Source organism: Lontra canadensis, unplaced genomic scaffold (assembly GCF_010015895.1).
Source record: "Lontra canadensis isolate GAN:19392208 unplaced genomic scaffold, GSC_riverotter_1.0 scaffold172, whole genome shotgun sequence".
Classification (NCBI taxonomy): domain Eukaryota; kingdom Metazoa; phylum Chordata; class Mammalia; order Carnivora; family Mustelidae; genus Lontra; species Lontra canadensis.
This window is the reverse complement of record NW_022631166.1, coordinates 775,753-798,041: the sequence shown is the minus strand read 5'-3', so window position 1 is coordinate 798,041 and position 22,289 is coordinate 775,753. Positions and strand designations below refer to the sequence as shown.

Genomic DNA, 22,289 nt, shown 5'->3' with positions numbered 1-22,289 from the left:
ACAGGAATCATGTCTCTGTTGACTGTTTGCCACCAAGCCACTCCCACTGGCCTAGGAACCTTGGGTTAGTGTGTAGTCAAAGAGGCTAAAACCATTCATTCAGTATTGAGCATTTGTACCTGTCTTCTGCCTACAACTTAAGTGCCTTCCTTGCAGTTCTGTAAATGGAGGTTTTTGGTCACAAAGGGGCACCAAATGAGACAATGTAAGCTTTGGTTAGCTTCATCTCTAAATTGGCCATAATTGTAGCTAGCTGTCTTCCTTAATTTCCAAGGTCATTGTGTAGATCACATGAGCTAATGTGTCTGAAAACACTTTTTGAAAACTATGAACCGCCTATAAATGTAAGGCATTTAAAATTATCATTTCTATTAATAAATTGATATTTATTATCAGTAATTGACACTTAACAATAATGAAATCAGGCTAAATATATCCATAGTCCATAGCAGAAGATAAGGATGAGGGACAACAATGACTCCAAATTCATATCCTGATAAGGATTGAACAAGATATTCATCTTTGAATACAGATGTAGTGAAAAGAAGGACCATCTGTACCCCGATGTTCATAGCCACAATGGCCACAGTCGCCAAACTGTGGAAAGAACCAAGATGCCCTATAACAGATGAATGGATAAAGAAGAAATGGTCCATATATACTATGGAGTCTTATGCCTCCACCAGAAAGGATGAATACCCAACTTTTGTATCAACATGGACAGGCCTGGAAGATATTATGCTGAGTGAAATAAGTCAAGCAGAGAGTGTCAATTATCATATGGTTTCACTTATTTGTGGAGCATAAGGAATTACACAGTGGACATGGGGAGATGAAGAGAAGTGAGTTGGGGGAAATTGGAGGGGGAGATGAACCACGAGAGACTGTGGACTCTGAGAAACAAACTGAGGGTTTTGGAGGAGAGGGGGGTGGGAGGTTGGGTGAGCCTGGTGGTGGGTATTAAGGAGGGCATGTATTGCATGTAGCACTGGGTGTGATGCATAAACAATGAATTCTGGAACACTGAAAAGAAATTTAAAAAAAAAGTAAAAATTTAAAGAAGATATTCATCTTTGAGCATGGAATATATTTTTTTAAGATTTTATTTATTTGGCAGAGAGAGAGTACAAGCAGGGAAAGCGACAGGAAGAGATGTGTAAAGCAAATTGAGAATAATTCTACAAAGAAATCAAAATTATTTTTAATAAAATGTAGGTGGCTAGATTTTAATTTTAATTTTGTTAATGTTTGAATACACAATACATGCATGTTGTTCAAAATGTAGAAAAAGTGTATAGTGAAAATTAAATTTTCCTCTCCCTGACCATACTGTCTTTACCCTCTCTACCATTCTTCAGCCACCCAGTTCCTTTCTTCAGAGGATATCATTGTTATCAGTTTTACATGTATCCATTCAGAAATATTCCATACTTAAACATTTTTATATGTGCATACAGATGGGTACATAGCACACACATATAGCTTTCTTTTTACACAAAAGATAGTATGCTGTGCACACTGTTGAACAGTATATCTTAGAGATCTTCATATAACAGATGTACAGATTTATCTAATATTTTAAACATCTGCATCATAATATATCATTATATGAAAGCACCATATTATTTAATACAGTCTTATGGATGGATATTTTGGTTGTTTTCAATATTTTGCTATTAGAAACAGTAGCAAACCACAACAAAATCAAATACCTTCTATGACTGGATTTTAAATTCAAATATTTAAATTTTGTTTTAAGTATATGTTTATGTTTCAAATAATATTTTAATATCAGATTGTTAAGGGTAACTGAAATATTTAAGGAATGAAAAGTATAGATATTATATTTGTGTGTTTGTCCACATGCTCAAATCAGCTCATAGCAACAAGTGCATTCCTTAATCCCCACCATCTATTTCACCCATCCCCACACCCACCTCCCTTCTGGTAGCCATCAGTTTGTTCTCTATAGTTAAGAGTCTGTTTCTTAGTTTGCCTCCCTCTCTCTTTTTTCCCTCTTTGTTCATTTGTTTTGTTTCTTAAATTCCACATATGAGTGAAATCATATGGTGTTTGTCTTTCTCAAACTGATTTGTTTTGCTTAGCATAATACTCTCTAGCTCCATCCATGTTGTTGCAAATGCCATGATTTCAATCTTTTTTATGGCTGAGTAATATTTGTGTGTGTGTATGTGCGCGCACGTGCACACACAGGCACGTATTCATTCATCAGTTGATGGACACTCGGGCTGTTTCCATAGTTTGGCTATTGTAGATAATGCTGGGGTAAACACTAGGGTATATGTATCCCTTTGAATTAGTATTTTTGTATGTTTTGGGTAACCACCCAGTAGTGCAATTGCTGGATCATAAGGTAGTTCTTTTGCTTCTTAAGTTTATTTATTTCTTTAAGTAATCTCTACATCCAATGTGGGGCTCAAATCCTTGACCCCAAGATCAAAAGTCACCTGCTCCCCTGAGTGAGCCAACCAGGTGCCCCAGGTTTTTTCATTTTTAAGTTTTTGAGGAGCCTCCATACTGTTTTCCAGAGTGGCACCAATTTGCATTCCCACCAACAGTGCAAGAGAGTTCCCCTTTTTCCACATCCTTGCCAGCTCCTCTTGTTTCTTGTATTATTGATTTTAGCCATTCTGACAGCTGTGAGGTGACATATCATTAGAGTTTTGATTTGTATTTCTGTGATGATAAGTGATGTTGAGCACCTTTTCATGTGTCTGTTGGCCATTTGGATGTCTGCTTTGGAAAATTTCTATTCATGTCTTCTGCCCATTTTTATTTATTTATTTATTTATTTAAAGATTTTATTTAGTTATTTATTTGACAGACAGAGATCACAAGTAGTCAGAGAGGCAGGCAGAGAGAGAGAGAGGAGGAAGCAGGCTCCCTGCTGAGCAGAGAGCCCGACGTGGAGCTCCATCCCAGGACCCTGGGATCATGACCTGAGCCGAAGGCAGAGGCTTTAACCCACTGAGCCACCCAGGTGCCCCTTCTGCCCATTTTTAATTAGATTATTTGTTTTTTTGGGGGTGTTGAGTTTTTTAAGTTCTTTATATATTTTGGATACTAATCCTTTATCAGATCTGTCATTTATAAATATCTTCTCTATTCTGAAGGCCACCTTTTAGTTTTTTTGATTATTTCCTTTGCTACACAGAAGCTTTTTATTTTGATGAAATCCCAATAGTTTATTTTTTTTCCCTTGCCTTGGGATAGATATCTACTAAGAACTTACTTTGGCTGATATCACAAAGGTTACTACCTGTGTTCTCCTCTAGGATTTTAATGGTTTCCTCTTTCACATTTAAGTCTTTCATCCATTTTATATTTATTTTTTTGTACAGGGTAATAAGTCCAGTTTTCATTCTTTTGCATGTTGCTGTCCAGTTTTCCCAACACCATGTGTTAAGTCTTTCTTTTTCACATTGGATAGTCTTTCCTGCTTTATTGAAGGTTAATTGATGATATAGATGTGGGCTTATTTCTGGGTTTTCTATTCTGTTCTGTTGACCCATGTGTCTATTTTTGTGCCAAGTTAGAAGAAATATATTTGATTCAATAAGACAAGATGTGTTGTATTCCATCAGTAAAAATTAGTTGGAAAAATAAGAAAAAATCACTAAAATTTTCTCATTTCAAGCAATTTGTATATCAGAAAGATAAAGCTGATGTAACATAGAGCTCTTTTCTAAATGAATTTCTACTATGGTGAGTGCGGTGAAGTGTGTAAACCTGGCGATTCACAGACCTGTACTCCTGGGGAAAAAAATATATGTTTATAAAAAAAATTAAAAAAAAATAAATGAATTTCTAAGTATGTATGTTTATTATCAACCACTATTTTGGGCATCTCAACAAATTTATATATTCCCTTATCTTATCTGTCATCTGATAAGCTTATGTTTCTTTTTCTCTCCTAAATAACCTTATAAATATGAGATGAACTTTTCTCATGTCAGCACAGAATTCCTATGCTAGCCGATTAATCATGGTTTAATGATCTCTTACATGCCCAGCTCTATTCTATGTCTCCTGTGAATTACAAAGACATATAAAACTTATCCCTTTAATAGGTAAGAGTCCAGTTGGACAGTTGAAGCAAGACATAAATATGGGAATAGTTTAAAAGAATTCAGGACATAAATGAAGATTGATACAAGGGTTGTCATAAACCATTTTGTATCTGTGTGCCAAGTGCTCTCATTTCTTTCTTCCAGGAGCCTCTCAAATTTGCCTTTTTAAAAATTTTCCCAGACTCCACCATTAATGACTTTTCATCCCCTTTCACCCCCGCCCTGCATTACTGTGTTATTACTGCATACTCTAAGCTGTTTTTGTTCTCCTCCAACCCATCCTATATAGGAAGCCAATCATCTTTAGATAGCACTTCCCTTGAGTCTTTTGTTGCTATAGTTCCAAGAATCTACGATGTTCTTATAGTTACTACATCATGTCCAAATTCCTCTGCATATTTCTCAGGATCCACCAGAATTAAGTTCCATCCTATCTTTTTTCATTTCTAATTACTCTACATCATGAGCAACTTGCTCTTTACTCTACCCCACCCAGCTCCTTCTCACCAGATCATTTTCTTTTAGTCACATTACATTCTAAGTTCTACCTCTCTTCCTTGGTTTGTGTTTCCTTTCCTTCATTTCTTCTTCCTTACTCTCTACCTTTCCAAATCTTTCCCATTCTTTAAGGTTTATGTGAAGACCCATTTCCTTCAGGAAACTTTCCCCAACTCTGCCAGCCAATATTGACCTCGCCTCTCCTCATTCCTTTACCACATATAGTCTTATGGCTCAAATGCTACAGTTTTTCACTAGATGGTAGTCTTTGTTCTATTATCTGTTTATTTTGATGGGCTAACTTTGGTTCATAGTCCTAGATTATAAATTGAGGGTAAATATGAAGACTTTACTTCCTTTTCCCTTAGCATTTAGCACAGGACTTGGTGGACAAAAGATGTTCAATCAATATTTTTAATCATTATCCTAATGAAGTATCAGTGTTATATGTTTCAGAGACTGAGTGGGGAATTGGGCAAGATTCAGAGGTGTAGAAGGTTCAATCCACCAGAAATGTCTATTAGGGTTGTATTTTATTAAGAATATTTGGTACCATAAAGTACATATGGAGATTTAATATTTATCTGATTTTACTTGAAGAGATTATGCTGAGTGAAATAAGTCAAGCAGAGAGAGTCAAGTATCATATGGTTTCAGTTACTTATGGAGCATAAGGAATAACATGGAGGACATTGGGAGAAGGAGAGGAGAAGTGAGTTGGGGGCAATCGGAGGGGGAGACAAACCATGAGAGACTGTAGACTCTGATAAACAAACTGAGGGTTTGGGAGGGGAAGGGGGTGGGAAGTTGCATGAGCCTGGTGGTGGGTATTAAGGAGGGCACATATTGCATGTAGCACTGGGTGTGGTGCATAAAAAATGAATTTTGGGTCACTGAAAAAAATTAAATAAAAAAATCTATATTTCTTTATATGTACAAGCTTATAAAATTACTCAAAGTAGTCCATTTGTTTGATCTTGTTTGAAAGTCTAGCTGTTGAAATGGCCTATTTACAGTGAATCAATGGTGCTCTAAATATGCTGGAAAATGGATATTGTGTGGATAGAGTAACAACTCAAGTAAGAACACTGTCTAATAAATGTTTACACACCATCAAGTCTACAAACATTAAATATCATCCATGATAGAATCTTTCTTATCCTGTAATTTATCTCAATTTTCCCATTACTTTCTTTCACTTTCTCTTCCAGCTTTACTCACAGATAAGCCTCCCAAGCCATTGTTCCCCATGGAGAATAAGCCAAGTGTTATAGATGTCCAGCTGGGTAAGTCCCCTTCTGGGAATAATAGATCCTAAACTTGTTCTCTGCTAACAGATGGGGGAAGATTGCATGAACCAGGAAAGGTTTATTGCCACTGTTATTACATGCAAATCAATTTGTGTCTGCTCATTTATAAGCCTTGGGTTCAGTGCAATAGCAGTTAAAGGAAATGAGTTTGTATTGCATCAGGGAATTGTAATACTAAGTGGTTACACTAGGTATTAAGTGTGCTATAGGACAGAGCTTTTTAACTCTGTGATTGATAGAGACATAGATGTCATGCATTGGTGATTGGTACAAAAGATTTTTCATGTTTGTCAGCCAAAATTTTCATTTAGTGAACATTAACTCCTGGAGAACAGCACTTTTTAAAATAAAAGAGCCCCTCAGTACAATCCTTAAAATGATGTGATAATTTTATTCCCAATGGCACAATCCAGGGCTGTTTAAAACTTGTATTTAGGTTGAGATCCTGAATATTTATGAACCATAGAGTGTTGGTAAAAGTAACAAGATGTTTTATTGGTGCTAATGTTTTTTACAGACTCAAATAAGGACACAAGGTGTTGAGCCTTCCTTTTGAGTCTGTACCAGTAATCGGTATGTTTTAAGAACTGTGAGCTTGAGATTCAAAAGACTGTTAGTATCTCTTCCACACCATAGCCTTTACTCTAAACCATGTACTTCAATATTTGTGAGCTTTTACCTACCTTGGGTTTCATTCTATTCTTCAATTCTCAGAATTTCTTCAGTTTGAAGCACGAGAAGTGAACAAATATGCCAGAAATGCATTAGGTTTATTTTGGATATATGATTTATTGAAATCTGTGACTGTAGTGGTACCTACCAATTGTATAGCCAAGGAAGATGAATTGCCCCAATATTTCACCTACTTTGGAAGATGTTTTACTTAACTTTTGATCTTTCCAATACAATTTGGACTGTTAGAGGCTTACTTCTACCTTGAGAATAGACGAGAGAAAATTACATTCCTAAGAATTTGTTTATATTTCCAAAAGGAAATATAGCACATTGTAGGTAATGTAGCCCACCAGTGTAAGTACCAAAGTTAAGTATTTTAAAATAAACAAACAAGTGAAGTTTGTAAACGTGGAGATTCACAGACCTGTACCCCTGGGGGGAAAAAATATATATGTATATATATATATATATGTTTATAAAAAATAAAATTATAAAAAAAAATAAAATAAAATAAACGAAAAGAAACATGTTAGTAATGGATTGTGGAAATAGTGAATATTTTGTAGCTAATGTTGATGTATTAGGGTATGGTTATCCCCCTGCCACCACTTCTATTTTTTCGTATAGTCATTACATTTTGTTATAGCCAAGTCTAGATGTGCAGACACATACCCTCGGTAATTTTTGCTTACATCTTTCCATCAATACTGGGATGAAAATACCTCAAGTCGAACTCTGTAGTTTGCCAGGGATTACATGAACCAAAAGATGATCTTATATCATTAGTTTTCATGAAGGTTCAAGTGGATAAATTATTTTCATATTTTACACAACTACCTCAAATTTTGTGTTTGTGGCCCATCAGTGAGATACTTCTTCATTCACCTCTGCTATTAGTCAAGCCTTAATAAAAATGTTAGAGGGGTACTGGTCGAAAGCAAGGAGAGAGACCATTGTAGGGGGTATATTTCACACAGATTCACTGGGTACAGCAATTATATATGCTATTTAGGACATCTCTAAGATGTATGCTTGGCATAAATGTATATTTCAACATAGGTATATGTGCCAAAATAGCCCACCACCATCACCCTGTAAAATCACTAAAGTGATTTGCTTTCAATTTGCATTAAGTGCAAGGCTGAACTTTTCAGTTTTTAGTTTGTGACAGAGTTTGGAGGCAACTTTTTTGACAGAAAGATGAAGGCCGACCCATTTTTCATCCCGAAAGACTATTTCTCTAAAATGCTAAAGCAACTGTATAATTGAGGCAAAAGAAAACCAAATCAGCTAAACCAGATCTTTGGCATTTGAAAGAGCACAAAACTGGTTAATTTTAGGTGATTTTAACTTTTCTACATATTTATCTAGCATCATTTATTCACACCTGAGTGTCATTTTGTAACTTAGACTTATGCCTCAATAGTAAGGTGGTGTTAGGAGCACTATAAACGTCAGAGAGCTCCTCAGTGTCAGTGGGAGTTCTGCAGTCAGAAAGTTTAGAAACCACAAGTGCAAAAAAGAGAGATAAATAATTGTAGTGATTGGATGTCCCTATTTATATCTGAAAAACTTTCAGAATTCAGTAAGATCATAAAAACTTTTGGAAATTATTTTTCTTCATTTCTTAAGATTTTATTTATTTATTTGACAGAGACAGAGATCACAAGTAAGCAGAGAGGCAGGCAGAAAGAGAGAGGGGAAGCAGACTCCCTGCTGAGCAGAGAGCCCGATGCAGGGCTCGATCCCAGGACCCTGGAATCATGACTGGGCAGAAGGCAGAGGCTTAACCCACTGAGCTACCCAGGTGCCCCTCTTCATTTTTTTTAAAGTTCATTAGGAAAATTCATCTCTAGACATCCTCAGATTAGAACAAAAAGCAAAAGTACCAAAGAACAATCCAATTCAAATGGCTAAGCACATTACCAAGTTCAAGTTTCCCAAATCTCTGTACCTAAAATTTGTCACAGCATTCTATTCAAGTTGGCCACAGATTTTTTGCTATCTTACCACCTAAACATAGTTTATCATCCCCTTCCCCTTGAATTCAAGATGGCCTTAGGAACATGATTGATCAATAGAGTATGGTAGAAGTGGTATCCTAGAATTCTGGAGACTGGATCAAAGGAAGCCTTGCAGCTTCTCTTCAGGTCTCTTTGTCTTCTCTGAAACTACTATGCTATGAGAAGCTCAAACCACATGGAGAAGTGCTAGAGGATGGGGCACCATTTGAAGAAAAAGAGGCCAATGAGCTTCAAGGCTGGTAAGTGAAGAAGCCATGTTGGAAGTGGACCCAGCTACCCCGGCTTATGTCATGTAGTTCAGGGACAAACCATTAAGGTAAACTGTTCTCATATTTCTAACCCCCAAAATAAGGAGCAAAATAAAATTATTGTCATTAGCTACTAAGGTAGTTTGTTAGATAACAATAGTTACCTAAAACAAACATTATTTTTTTAAAAAACATTGTAAATTCCATTTTCCCTATGGACAAGAATCCCATGCAGGCATTTTATGCAAAATGAGAAATATTGTGGGAAATACTTGAGTATTAGCTCCAAGATAGTTTTAGAAAATGTGGTCTGGAATAATTATTTATGTGTTTGTTGAGGGTTATACTAAGTTCTCATTTCTGCATATTTGTAAAGACAGTCTAGTAAATAAAATTTTTCAGTAGAAATGAATATTTTTTGTGCATGATTGGCATCACGGCAGATATTTTGTTGTGCCTCTAGAGGAAAATAAACATTTTGACTTTCTCTTTTCTATAGTGTAATCCATTAGTCATCCACACTGTTGTAGAAATTTACATACTTTTTGCTGACATAGTGATGATAGTTTGGTTGTTGTTAAATTGTATTCAGATTGTAATCCTGAAAGAAGATTAATCTTAACCAAATAACCATATATTTTGAAATGTTAAACACATTCTTAACAAAGTAATATGAAAACTATTGCTCTCACAAAGCAAGCCTATTCTGCTACAGCTGCCTCTAGTAATATATGACATATACAGATAAAAGCAATGTACAAAATACACAAAAAGTCCTATTTGGTCCTATTTTCCTCTATTTTCTTACTGTGAAGGTAAATTTTGTTTGAATTTGATAAATAAACTTTTACTATATCAGCGTTTTCTTTTTTTGGTAGTTGAAAGTAAAAATATTTTCAAATTTTCTAAGAAAAAATAGCACTGTATTACAGTGTATTAATTCATATTACACTTTAATATCAAAGTATTGAAATATCATAACAACATGTGTCCTACGTGGAATGTATTGATGCTAGGTAGACCCTTCTTTGGATACTGTTTTTTGGTTTTTTTTGGTTTTATTATAGAACTTAAAGGCATGCTTTACGAATTAACAGGCTCCTAGAAGCTTTGAAAAGCCATGAATAAATGTGCATGAAAAGATTTGAGATCTGACATCTAATTTCTTTTTTTTTGACATCTAATTTCAATTGAAGATAAATTTAGAAATGTAACCTGTTCTTCTCATTGATGATGATAATTTTTTTAAATGTCCTAAGACTTAAAATAAACCAGTCAGTGTTATGCAGAAAGAAATATGAACACTGTTTGCCTTCTCTTTTTGTGTCGAAGAGTCAAAAAGAAGTTTTGGGGACTTAAAGTGTATCAGAAAAACTCAGACCAGTGGGACAGTCCAAGCTAATTCAATACCGCAGATGTTTCAAAAAAAAAAAAGTCATCTGTAGATAAATCTGATCCAGTATTAAAGATTCTCTTCTATTCTCATTCATAATTTATCTTACTATTACAGGCTCTTCAAATTCATATTTAATGACTGTGTTATGTGCTACCGGTTCAAACTTTCTCTGTGTGTAAAGGAATGTTAATCTTCATCAGAAATCGATTTCACCAGCATATCAGTTTCTACTGAAAATTGTATTAGTTTTAAGAGACTACTGTAAAAGCCTCTATGAAGGAATAAGCAAAATATAATATTTAATGCAGTACTCAAGACTACAAAGCAAAAATAAGTAATTGAAGCCTTGAAATAGGAAATGAGATGTTTAACCAAGTCTATCTTTTTAAAACTTTATTTACATAGAAACAATTTTTGTGTTCTTAACAGATGTCAAATACAGTGTTAGATCCTGGGGATATAGAGGTGAATAAAATGAGATCCTTGACCTTAAGGTATTTTCAGTCTACTGGGGAAAACAGATGTGGAAGCAGAATTACAGTGCAATATGATAACTGCCAAAACAGAGATGGGAAAAGGGAGAGTGACTATTTTTGTGGGAAGACCTCATAAATTAACAGCTCTACACTTTTTTTTAGCCAATGTTATATCTTTGTAACCTTAACCCAAGTACTAAATTTACATGAAAATAATTAAAAATTACAAAAGATATAACCTTTTTAAATAATAAATTATCCATCATTTGCTTCAATATGGCAATGTTGAGAATGGAAACTTTTTTTGAAGATTTTATTTATTTATTTGAGAGACAGTGAGAGAAAGAAAGAATGGGGGAAGGAGTAGAAGGAGAGGGAGGAGCAGACTCCCTATTGAACAGGGAGCCATATGTGTGGCTGGATCCTGGGACCTTGGGATTATGACCTGAGCTGAATGCAGATTCTTAACCCTTGAGCCACCCAGGTGCCCCTAAAAATGGAAACTTAAGATACCCTTGCATCTCATCAGTTTAGCAAAATTAGTCAACTCTTTCTAATGTTATCATAGAACAAACAATCCAAAGCAAGTCACCAACCAATTGAGTGAAAATGTCAAGCCAGAATTACTATCAATATAAATAGCAATACATGATAATTTCATTAGCTTGAGTAATGATTTGGTATATGTATTGTGGATCTAATGGTGGTAGCAAGGGATTTCTTTGAATTCTTTGTGTTTTTGTATACTTTTTTGTACATTTTGTATTTTTGTGTACTCCTCCTACACTTTAGCTTCAGATACCTCCTTGAAAATCTTCATTTGCTCTAGAGTAAGTGAAGACTTTGGGAAGCAATTTCACTCCGCTTTCTTGGCCCCATAGTTGTAGCTGGTTCATGCCAGCATTTACTCTCTGTTGTAGGCATTCTAGGGTTAATGAGCTATTTCCTGAAGATTTTTTTAATTTTATTTTTTGCTAAATAACATGCATGAGCTTAGCATGGGCCACCCCAAACTGAAAACAATTATATTACCCAGAATGTACAACACTGAACATTTACAATTATTTAAAACTTTGAAAAATCTGGGCCAAACCTTTTCCCTACAAGTTGGCTGCCATATTAGCACTTGAGACTGAAACTGGTTTACTTATTTTGTCTCAGTTTCTATAACATAGTTGTACTTATTCTGAGACACTTAGGGATAAAAATTTTTAAAAAATCAAAAAGAAAAATTTAATAGTTTACTAAAGATTTGTCTGTAATGTGATAAGTTGTCTATGAACATTTTAGGAATAACATGATTATTGACCAGACTTCTTGCGTATATCGATGTTTTGGGGACATTGTCAAAGTTTATGTCCCATTGAGATTTAATATAAGCTTGAAAGTACTTCATCACACTTTCTTAATGCCAATATTGTGATTTTATACATATGGTAACAAAGTTATTTGAAAATTCACTATGTACTAGGCACTGCAATATGCATTTGTGCATACACTGTTTTATTTATTCCTCATAAGACCCCAAAGTAGTAGTTGGTATTGTTGAAATATTTTGCAGATGAGGAAACTCAGCTTCAGACAGATAAAATAACTTTATTGAGGCTACATATTTAGTAAGTGGCAGAAATGAAACTTTGATCTGATTTGTTTGACTCCAAAGTTGTGTTATTTTTATTACAGCATACCAAGTGTGGTAAGATTATCTAGGCCTCAGGGGAGGGGGAGTGGGGGAATGGGGCAACTGGGTGATGGACTTTAAGGAGGACACACAGTGTAATGAGCACTGGGTGTTATATAAGACTGAGGAATCACTGAACTCTACCTCTGAAACTAATAATACATTGTGCATTAATTGAATTAAATAAATTTTGAAAATAAAATAAAAATAAATTAATTAACTAAGTAGGACCATTGTGTAAAAAAAAATTACCTAGGCCTCATATTAGATCCTCCAAAAAGCTATCACTCTAATACAGACAATTTAATAATAATAACTATATTATGTATTTAACTATATAAAATCGTTATTTAGCAATAGCTCTACAACTAATAATATTATTATAATAATATTTAGTATCAATAATAGATATACTTCTAGTAATAACTGTTATAATAACATTTAGTATTATTTAATAATAGCAGTACTACTATATTATAATACTGATGATATTATGTAATCATATATCAGTATTATAATACTGATAATATTATTTAATAATAGCTCCAATACTACTACCAGTAGTAGTTATTATTGCTAGTAGTAGTAGTAAAATTATCATTTATTGATTGCTTGAAAGATGCTAGACACTGTACTAAATATTTTATTGGATTATTTCATTTACTTTTTCCAATAATTCTTTGAGATAGAGGAAACTATTTGCCCCATTTTTAAAAAAGCATTTTTAAGGTATTATTCATATACCATACAACTGACCTACTTATATCGTACATTTCAATGATTTCTAATACATTCACAGGGTCATGCAAGCATCACAACAGAATGTTGCAGCATCCCCAAAAGAAACTTCATACCCATTAGCAGTTATTTCCCAGTCCTCCACCGCCACCCACACCTATGGCTCCAGGCAATCACTAATCAGTTTTTTGTGTCTATAGATTTGCCTATTCTGGACAGTTCATATAAATGAAATCATACAACATGTGTTCTTTTGTGATTGGCTTCTCACACTTAGAATATTGTTCTCAAGATTCAAATATATAGCTTGTATTAACACTTCATCCTTTTTTACTGCCAAATAATATTCTATTTATGGTTATATCACATTTTATTTATCTATCCATCAGTTGAAGTACATTTTGGGTGTTTCCATTCTTCAGCTATTATATATAATGCTGCTACACACATTAGTGTATAAATTTTTGTGTGAACATATGTTATCATTTTAGGGTATATATAGAGTGTAGAATTGTTGGGCTATATGGTCACTCTATATTTAATCTTTTGATGAACTGCCAGATCTTTTACTAAAGCAACTGCACCATTTTACATTCCCAGCAGAAATGCTCAAACTTTCAATCTCTTCACATCCTTGCCAACAGTTGCTGTTTCCCACTTTTTTTTTAATCATTTTTTAAATTTATTTTCAGCATAACAGTATTCATTGTTTTTGTACCACACCCGGTGCTCCATGCAATCTGTGCCCTCTCTAATACCCACCTCCTGGTTCCCCCAACCTCCCACCCCCCCACCTCTTCAAACCCTTCAGATTGTTTTTCAGAGTCCATAGTCTCTCATTGCTCACCTCCCCTTCCAATTTCCCCCAACTCCCTTCTCCTAACTCCCCATGTCCTCCATGCTATTTGTTATGCTCCACAAATAAGTGAAACCATTTGATAATTGACTCTCTCTGCTTGACTTATTTCACTCAGCATAATCTCTTTCAGTCCCGTCGATGTTGCTACAAAAGTTGGGTATCCATCCTTTCTGATGGAGGCATAATACTCCGTAGTGTATATGGACCACATCTTCCTTATCCATTCATCCATTGAAGGGCATCTTGGTTCTTTCCACAGTTTGGCAACCGTGGCCATTGCTGCTATAAACATTGGGGTAAAGATGGCCCTTCTTTTCACTACATCTGTATCTTTGGGGTAAATACCCAGTAGTGCAATTGCAGGGTCATAGGGAAGAGATATCACCTTATACCAGTTAGAATGGCCAAAATTAGCAAGACAGGAAACAACATGTGTTGGAGGGGATGTGGAGAAAGGGGAACCCTCTTACACTGTTGGTGGGAATGAAAGTTGGTGCAGCCTCTTTGGAGAACAGTGTGGAGATTCCTCAATAAATTAAAAATAGAACTTCCCTATGACCATGCAATTGCTGTTTCTCACTTTTAAAAAAAATAGTATTTATCCTAATGGGTTTGTAGTGGTATCTCATTGTGGTTTTGGTTTGCATTTCCCTAATGGCTAATGATACTAAACACTTTTTTGTGTGCTTATTTGCCATTTGTATGCCTTCATTGAAGAAATGTCTATGGTCCACTTTTTATTTCTTTTATTATTTTTTAGATTTTGTTTTATTTTTTTCAGTGTTCCAAGATTCATTGTTTATGCACCACACCCAGTGCTCCATGCAAGACATGCCCTCCTTAATGCCCACCACCAGGTTCACCTAACCCATCATCCCCCTCCCCTCCAAAACCCTCAGTTTGTTTCTCAGAGTCCATGGTCTCTCCTGGTTCTTCTCCCCCTCCAAGTTCTCCCAATTTACTTTTCCTTTCCTTCTCCTAAGGTCCTCTGTGTTATTTCTTATGCTCCATTTTTTAAATGAGGAGATTGGCCTCAGAGAAGTCATATATAAGTTACCGAAGCCAGTAAGCACTTTGTAAGTAGTGAGGCCTAAGCTGGCATTCTTAACATTTACACAAAATACACATTAATGTTAATACTACTTTTTACTCAGTCTTCTTGCACTAGGAGTTTACTTCTGTTCCCTTTTTATAAAAAATAGATTTTTAGACAGAAAGTGAGTGGTTCTATATGAATAAGTTCAAAGGGTATTGAGTGCGAATTGATTCAGTGGAAAAATAAAAATGAGCAAGAGAGCATTATGTTGACTTTTTTTACATTTGTAACTTAGGACAAAAACACTTTATCAAATGGCAAACTAATGCAAAAGCTTCAGACATACCTGAAAACTGGCTATGAAGTGCAAGGCCACACAGAAAAGTTTCTTGAGGGATGTACATTTAAATGGTTAGAAAGCTGCATATACTCCAGCATCTGAAGAAATATTAAAAAATTCATGTGTCATTCAAGGATGGGAAAGACAGATTAAAAACTAAAAACAAATTAGGGAGCTCTCTGCTTTTGGAATTTATTAGGAACATATGTCAAATGAAGACGTTATTCTCTAACAATGTGCTCTGTTTGTATTGATATCAATGCCGTCATCTTTATAGTACTTTTTAGTAGTTCTGTCTTCTAATCCATTTTAGTCATGGGGTAATGGATGTTTTTTTTTAATGTCTGAAGAAGGAAAAAATAAAACTACACGTTCTATGTTTAAACATCCAACATGAACTGGGGGATAAAACAATTTAGACCCTTCCAACTCAAATGTCTTATTTTATACAAATAAAAGTGGATTTTATATTATGGTATACCTGTAGAAAAGTGAGATAAATATCATCTGGCTAGTTCATACATAAACCACCTTTAAGTGTTCTCATAATTGAGGAGGAAGAGTGGCTTTGCATCATTTAGATAATTCCCTTAATTATTCTCTATACTTTATTTGTATAGATATGGCTTAAACTTTGGAAGACCTTTTGTTCCCTTAGAAATAGTTCTTTCCACAAATTACTTAGAGGTATCAGGAGTGATATATAAATATCTGGTCCTGTTAATAGACACATGTTTTGCTGTAATTTAGAGAAGACCAGAAATCATACCACTTCCCTTATCACCTTTACTCCAAATATCTCCGTATTATTATGGTTGACAATAGTAGATCAGGATCAACACAAAAAGGGGGTCAAGCATGAGATCTGGAGGTAAATCTCAGATGTTTGTAAAACCAGGTCTGATAGTGTAGAGTCAACCTGAAGCTTAGAAGCTTGGACCTTGCAGAGGTGTTAGCAAAGTTGTGAACAAATAGGTCAGGTCAAAGAACACACCAATCTTGAGTTTCTAATAAGATGAGAAAGTCAAAGGCTAAAAAGCCATCAGAAATCAGGCAACAAATGGATAGCGAAGGATCAAAGGCAGTGACGTTAGACCTACAAGAGTTGATACTTGATTTTCACAAGAGAAAAGTATTGTCATGGGCAAAGCCCCTGAAAAAGAAAATTGGAAAGAACTGGAGCTTTGGGTGATGGAGAGGGCACATTTAGCAATTGGATGCAGTTTAAGACTTCTTTTGTGAGAAAGGAACCTCCCTAAAAAGAGTAGAGGACAAACTTGACCTAAGACCAGTTCTTGTGTGTGTGTGTGTTTGCGTTAGGTTAGTCACCATACAGTACATCATTAGTTTTTAATGTAGTGTTCCATGATTCATTGTTTGCATATAACACCTAGTGCTCCATGTTCTGATATAAACAGTATAGTGTTTGCCAATATCTGAATTTTGAAAGTTGAATTAATAGTGTATGCATCATATCAAAAAGTACACTTTGGTTTTGTTTACAGATGCAGCATAAAACCAGGAACTTGTTTATTTTTTGGATTTTTAAATCTAAATTCAATTAGCCAATGTATAACACATAATTAGTTTTTGCCATAATGTTCAATGATTCATTAGTTGTGGAACTTCTTTATTTCGAAATTGTGCATGTGCCTTAGATACTTGTTTTCAAGAATAGGCTCTCTGGACCACTGAGGGTCTAATTCAGATAGTTTAATTTCCTTAGATGCAAATATGTTGAGAGTCCACATATTGCTATAATGATTATTTTAGCTTATGTGTAATTAAGCTATTTTAAAACATTTTAACTTGGTGAAATGATAACTATTTTGTGTCTCAAGGCTGATTGTGGTGATAAGTCAGCAAAGGAAAAAAAGATTGTGAATGTGTAGAATGAAACCCTCTTAATGAGGAGAGGGAATTTTGGTCAAGATTCAACTTGAAAACCCCCTACCTTAATTATGGGATAATGAACATACTTTGGAAAGGAAGAGAATTATGCTAATTCTGGATAGGAAAATCACAGAAAAGGAAAGGTTAATTTTAATAGTGATAGATCATATTTATGCAGTATACTTCTCCAAGGACTCAAAGCTTTTATATCAGGCACCATTTAATTAATTTCTTTAAACTGTAAAATAAGATGAGCCATTATTAACCACTGACATGTGTGGAGTTAAGTTTCTTTGTGACACCCACAGGCAGTTTAACTGAACACACTAGTGAAGAAATCTGCTGTATCAGTAATGAATAAATAATTATTAGCCCAACCATTATTAGACATCTCAGAATTAATGTTGGCTCTGCTTTTATATATAGGAATGTACAGCAAGAATGGTCTATCTACTCACCACTAGCTGTTTTGCTACTTCCTTTCTCAGCCTTGTAATTAGCCTATTAACCTAGGAACAGATTGTCTCATGACCGACCACTTAGTATATTAAACTAGTAGCTCTTAAGCTCTGCAGATTGATACTCTGTACTTTTGTTTATTCTCTACTGCTATTTGTTGATTCCAAGGATTTTAGTTTGTACATTCTTCTGATGGGAAAATAATTATTTTTAAATTTTTTATGTATTTAATTTAAAGATTTTATTTATTTATTTATTTGAGAGAGAGAGAGAGAGAGAAAGAGAGTGCATGAGCAGGGTGGAGGGACAGAAAGAGAGAGGGAGAAGCAGACTTCCACTGAGAAGGGAGTTTGATGTGTGACAAGATCCCAAGACTCTGGGATCATGACCTGAGCCAAAGGCAGAACATAACCAACTGAGCCAGCCAGTGCAAAGAATTCTTAAAGAGGACGTGCAAAAGAACAAATAAGATGGCAATAGCAGTGGGGACAGGTCAAAATTTGCAGAAGATGAGAGAAAGAAAGATCTTTCTTTCAAATAATGTATAAAAATAGCTCAGTAATAATGGAACTTCTCATTCCAAAAATGGAACCTTTCGGCAGGTTCATGGTTATAACAGTCCACTAGACTGTTGTGTCTTTTAAGCCTTCTACTTCACTTTCATTATGATTGTATATGTAATTCTATTAGTCATAGAATAATTCTATTAGTCATCCTTCATTTGTCTTCTTCATATGCAACATTTACTTGTATTTAATCTACTCTTACCAGCCTTCCAACTCCTCTTCAGTGGCCTTTATTCCAGCAGAAGGAATCTTGGTGTAACTTATTTAATTCTATAAATCTGGAAACTGGTGTCACATCTGAAGTCACTAAAGAAACAAGCCAAGATTGGGGTGCCTGGAGGCTCAGTCAATTAAGTGCCCAACTCTTGATTTTGGCTCAGGTCATAGTCTCTGGGGCCTGTGATCAAGCCACGCATTTGGTTCCATGATCAGAGGGGAGTCTGCTGGAGATTCTCTCTCTCCCTCTCCTTCTGCCCCTCTCATGTTCTCTCCCCACCTCTCTCTCCCTCCCTCCCTCTCTCTTTTCTCTAATAAATAAATAAGGGCACCTGGATGGTCAGTCAGTTAAGCATCTGACTCTTGATTTTAGCTCAGGTCATGATTTCAGGGTTATGGGGTCCAGCCCCATGTGGAGTTCTGTGATCAGTCATCTGCTTGTCCCTCTCCATCTGCTCCTACCCCTGCTCTTTCTTTCTCTCTCTCTCTCTTTTTATCTCTATCTTTCTCTTAAATAAATAAAATCTTTAAAAAAAGGAAACAGATCAAGACCATTCAAATGCTTCAGTTTTCTTCCATTCTATTTCAAAATATTTCTTCATTTTTGCCCTTTCTTTTCCCCTTTTCTCTATTCTAGGAAGAAAAGGTACAATTATCTCTTTCCAAAGTTAAATTGTCTACCTTTATTTATTATTTTACACCTTCCCATATGTTATCCTAACCTTCAGTTACCCCCTCTTACAACTGCATTTTCAAATTTTGTCCCAAAGTAAATAGAGTAAACTCCCCCACCCATTCTAAATAAGTATACATGTTTAAAAATACTTTCCTTAAAAAAATACTTTCCTTATCCTGCTTTCTCTTCAAGGTACACTATCTCATTTCTCTTTTTCCTATTCACACTCAGTTGTTTGAAAAGTTTATGTAGAACATTTGTTTTACTATGCCTCCTTTAGTTCTTATCTTACTGAAATCTGACTTCAATCCCACAATTTTGTTAAAGCTCCTCTAGTTACTTAAATATCTTCTTATAATTACCTAATTCTACATCTTCCTGTATTGCCTCTTTCTTTTCAAGACCATTACACCCTTTGGCACCACCAAAAAGTTAATTGCTAAACCTTGTCTGGCACATAAATCAATGTATAATGGACACCTCCTTTTTTCCTTAGAATTCTCCGCTCTCCTAGTTCTCAAACTAATTATCTTCTTTCTTCTCAGTCTTTGCTTCTAATCTCTGTCTACAACTGCTTCCTTAGTTGGTTGCGGTAGGGAAGAGGATTGAGTAGAAATTTGAACCATAAGGAAAATTTTTAAATCTTTACAATATTAAACCATGAAAATTAGGATTTGGATAATGTGTAGGCCTTTCTTAAAGAATCTAGAAATGAGAGTCTGCTTTGGCTTATTTGGTAAAGAGGAATGCCTATGCTTATTTAATGAAAGTTTTAGGAACGGCCTCTTATTCTTAACTAAGATTGTTGATAGGACTCATCCAGTCACTAAGACATTTATTGAAAATCAACTGTGTGTAAGGTCCAATGGAGATACACAGATGACTAAGGGGCAGATATGGTGCTACGGAGATTGGAATTTAGCTGAGGTGGTTGAGATAAACAACATTAGAGGAAACATCAATAGGCTGGTAGAATAGGAAGCACCAGATCTTGTCTCTCTACAGAAATTACTTAATAAAAACAAACAGTTTAAAAAACCTTTATGAGAACTCCAAAATTCAGATAAGAATTCACGGTACCACAAGCAAGCTCAAAGCCAAGAATGGTTGCACTGAAAGGGTAAGAAAAGCTATTGTATTTTAACCACATCAGCTCCTCCTCCAAGCTGGAACATCTTGCAAATGGTAGGAAAAGCCCATCTTGCAACTTCTCCCTTGGAAGGAAAAGAGAAGAGTGGGGTATACATCCAATGTTCTGACTTTCAGGGGAACTGTGAAATGGATTGTTTTCTGTGTCTCCTGAGTGAGAGTGCTGATGCAGAGCCAGCATGTCTGAGATATCTAGGGACCACAGAAAACAAGAGAGCTCAGCACTTTGAGGCAGTACAAGGGAACCTGCAGTATTGCAGACACTGGAGGGAGCAAATACTATAAGCCCCTGGAAAAGAAAAAAGCAAATCTCCCTAATTGGAAAATTATAAAGCCTATATAAGATGCATCTGCAGAAAAGATTTGAGAGAACCCCAGAATCTCTAGCTAGGTTGATGAATGAATGTATTTCCCTATATGAAGCCTTTCTGTAAAGACTGGGAGAGGTGGCTGTGTTTTCCAATGCATGGATAATAGCACAAAGTTTCAAGGCACACAAAGTAATAGGGAAAAAAGGCCCAATTGAAGAAACAAATAAGTCTCCAGAAACCAACCCTATAGAGATAAGAGATAGGTGAATTACCAGACAAAAAATTAAAAATAACAGTCATGGAAATGTTCAGTGAGGTCAGGTAAATGATTCATGGGCAAAATGAAAGTATCTATAAAGGGGTAGAAAATTAAAAGAAAACCCAAATTTTCGAGCTGAAGAATACAGTAACTGAATTGAAAAAAAATAATTAAAAAAGTTTCACAGCCAATTTGATCAAGCAAAAGAAAGAATCTGTGAACTCAGGATATTCATTTGAAATTATCCAGTCAAAGGAACAAAAGGAAAAAAAATGAAAAAGAGTGAAGAAAGTCTGAGACCCAGGAGATACCAATAGGTGGGCCAATATACACATTATAGGAGTCTCAGAAGGGGAAAAAAGAGAAATGGGGACAGAAAATATATTGGAAGAAATGATGAGAGAAAAATCCCCAAAACTGGGGATGGTGGTGGACATCCAGATTCAGAAAGCCCAAAAGATTTCAATTATGATGAATACAAAGAAGTCCACACCAATATACACTATAAGCAAATTGTCAAAAGTCAAAAACAGAGGAAGAATTTTGAAAGCAGCAAGAGAAAAATGATTCATTGCATACAAGGAAGCACCCACGAGACTATAAATGAATTTCTCAGCAGAAACACGTCAGGTCAGAAGAAAATGGAGTGATGTACTTAAAGAGTTGAAAGGAAAAAAAAAAACAGAAACAAAAACAAAAACAAAACTGCCAACCAAAGATATTAGGTTCAACAAAACTGCTTTTCAAAAAACGAAGGAAAAGTACTTCCCCAGATAGACAAAACCTGAGGGAGGTAATTACCATTAGACCTGCCTTATAAGAAATGGTAAAGGAAGTTTTTCAAGTTAAAAGGAAAGCACTGTAGGTGGCAGCATGAAAACTTATGAAAATATAAAGTGCACTTATAAAGTTACTAAATAGACAAATACAGAATAATATAATAATGGTAGTGTATAAATCATTTCAATTATGGTATGGGAGTTAAAAGAGAAAAGTAGAAGAATAAATATAACTATAAAATATGTTAATGGGGGAGCCTGGGTGGCTCAGTGGGTTAGGCCACTGCCTTCGGCTCAGGTCATGATCTCAGGGTCCTGGGATCGAGTCCCACATTGGGCTCTCTGCTCAGCAGGGAGCCTGCTTCCCTCTCTCTCTCTCTCTCTCTCTGCCTGCCTCTCCATCTACTTGTGATCTCTCTCTGTCAAATAAATAAATAAAATCTTTAAAAAAATATGTTAATGGATCACAATTTAGAAGGCTGTATTTGGTGACATCAATAATACAGAGTTACAAATGTAGGGGAGTAAGTTTTTGTATGCAATTGTAGTTATTATTAGCCAATATAGATTGTTGTAACTACAAGATGTTTTCTGTCATCCCCATGGTAA

General features: G+C 35.2%; 1 protein-coding gene across 4 annotated transcripts in view; it reads left to right on the top strand.

The window, feature by feature from the left end:
* The window catches only part of IL1RAPL2 (interleukin 1 receptor accessory protein like 2), a 1,238,422-nt gene that overhangs the window by 905,082 nt on the left and 311,051 nt on the right, over positions 1 to 22,289 (top strand). For all 4 annotated transcript variants that reach the window (XM_032846194.1, XM_032846191.1, XM_032846192.1 and 1 more), the window contains one exon: positions 5,801 to 5,875. In XM_032846194.1, coding sequence (XP_032702085.1) covers positions 5,801 to 5,875 — 75 coding nt within the window. The remainder of the gene's footprint in view (positions 1 to 5,800; positions 5,876 to 22,289) is intronic.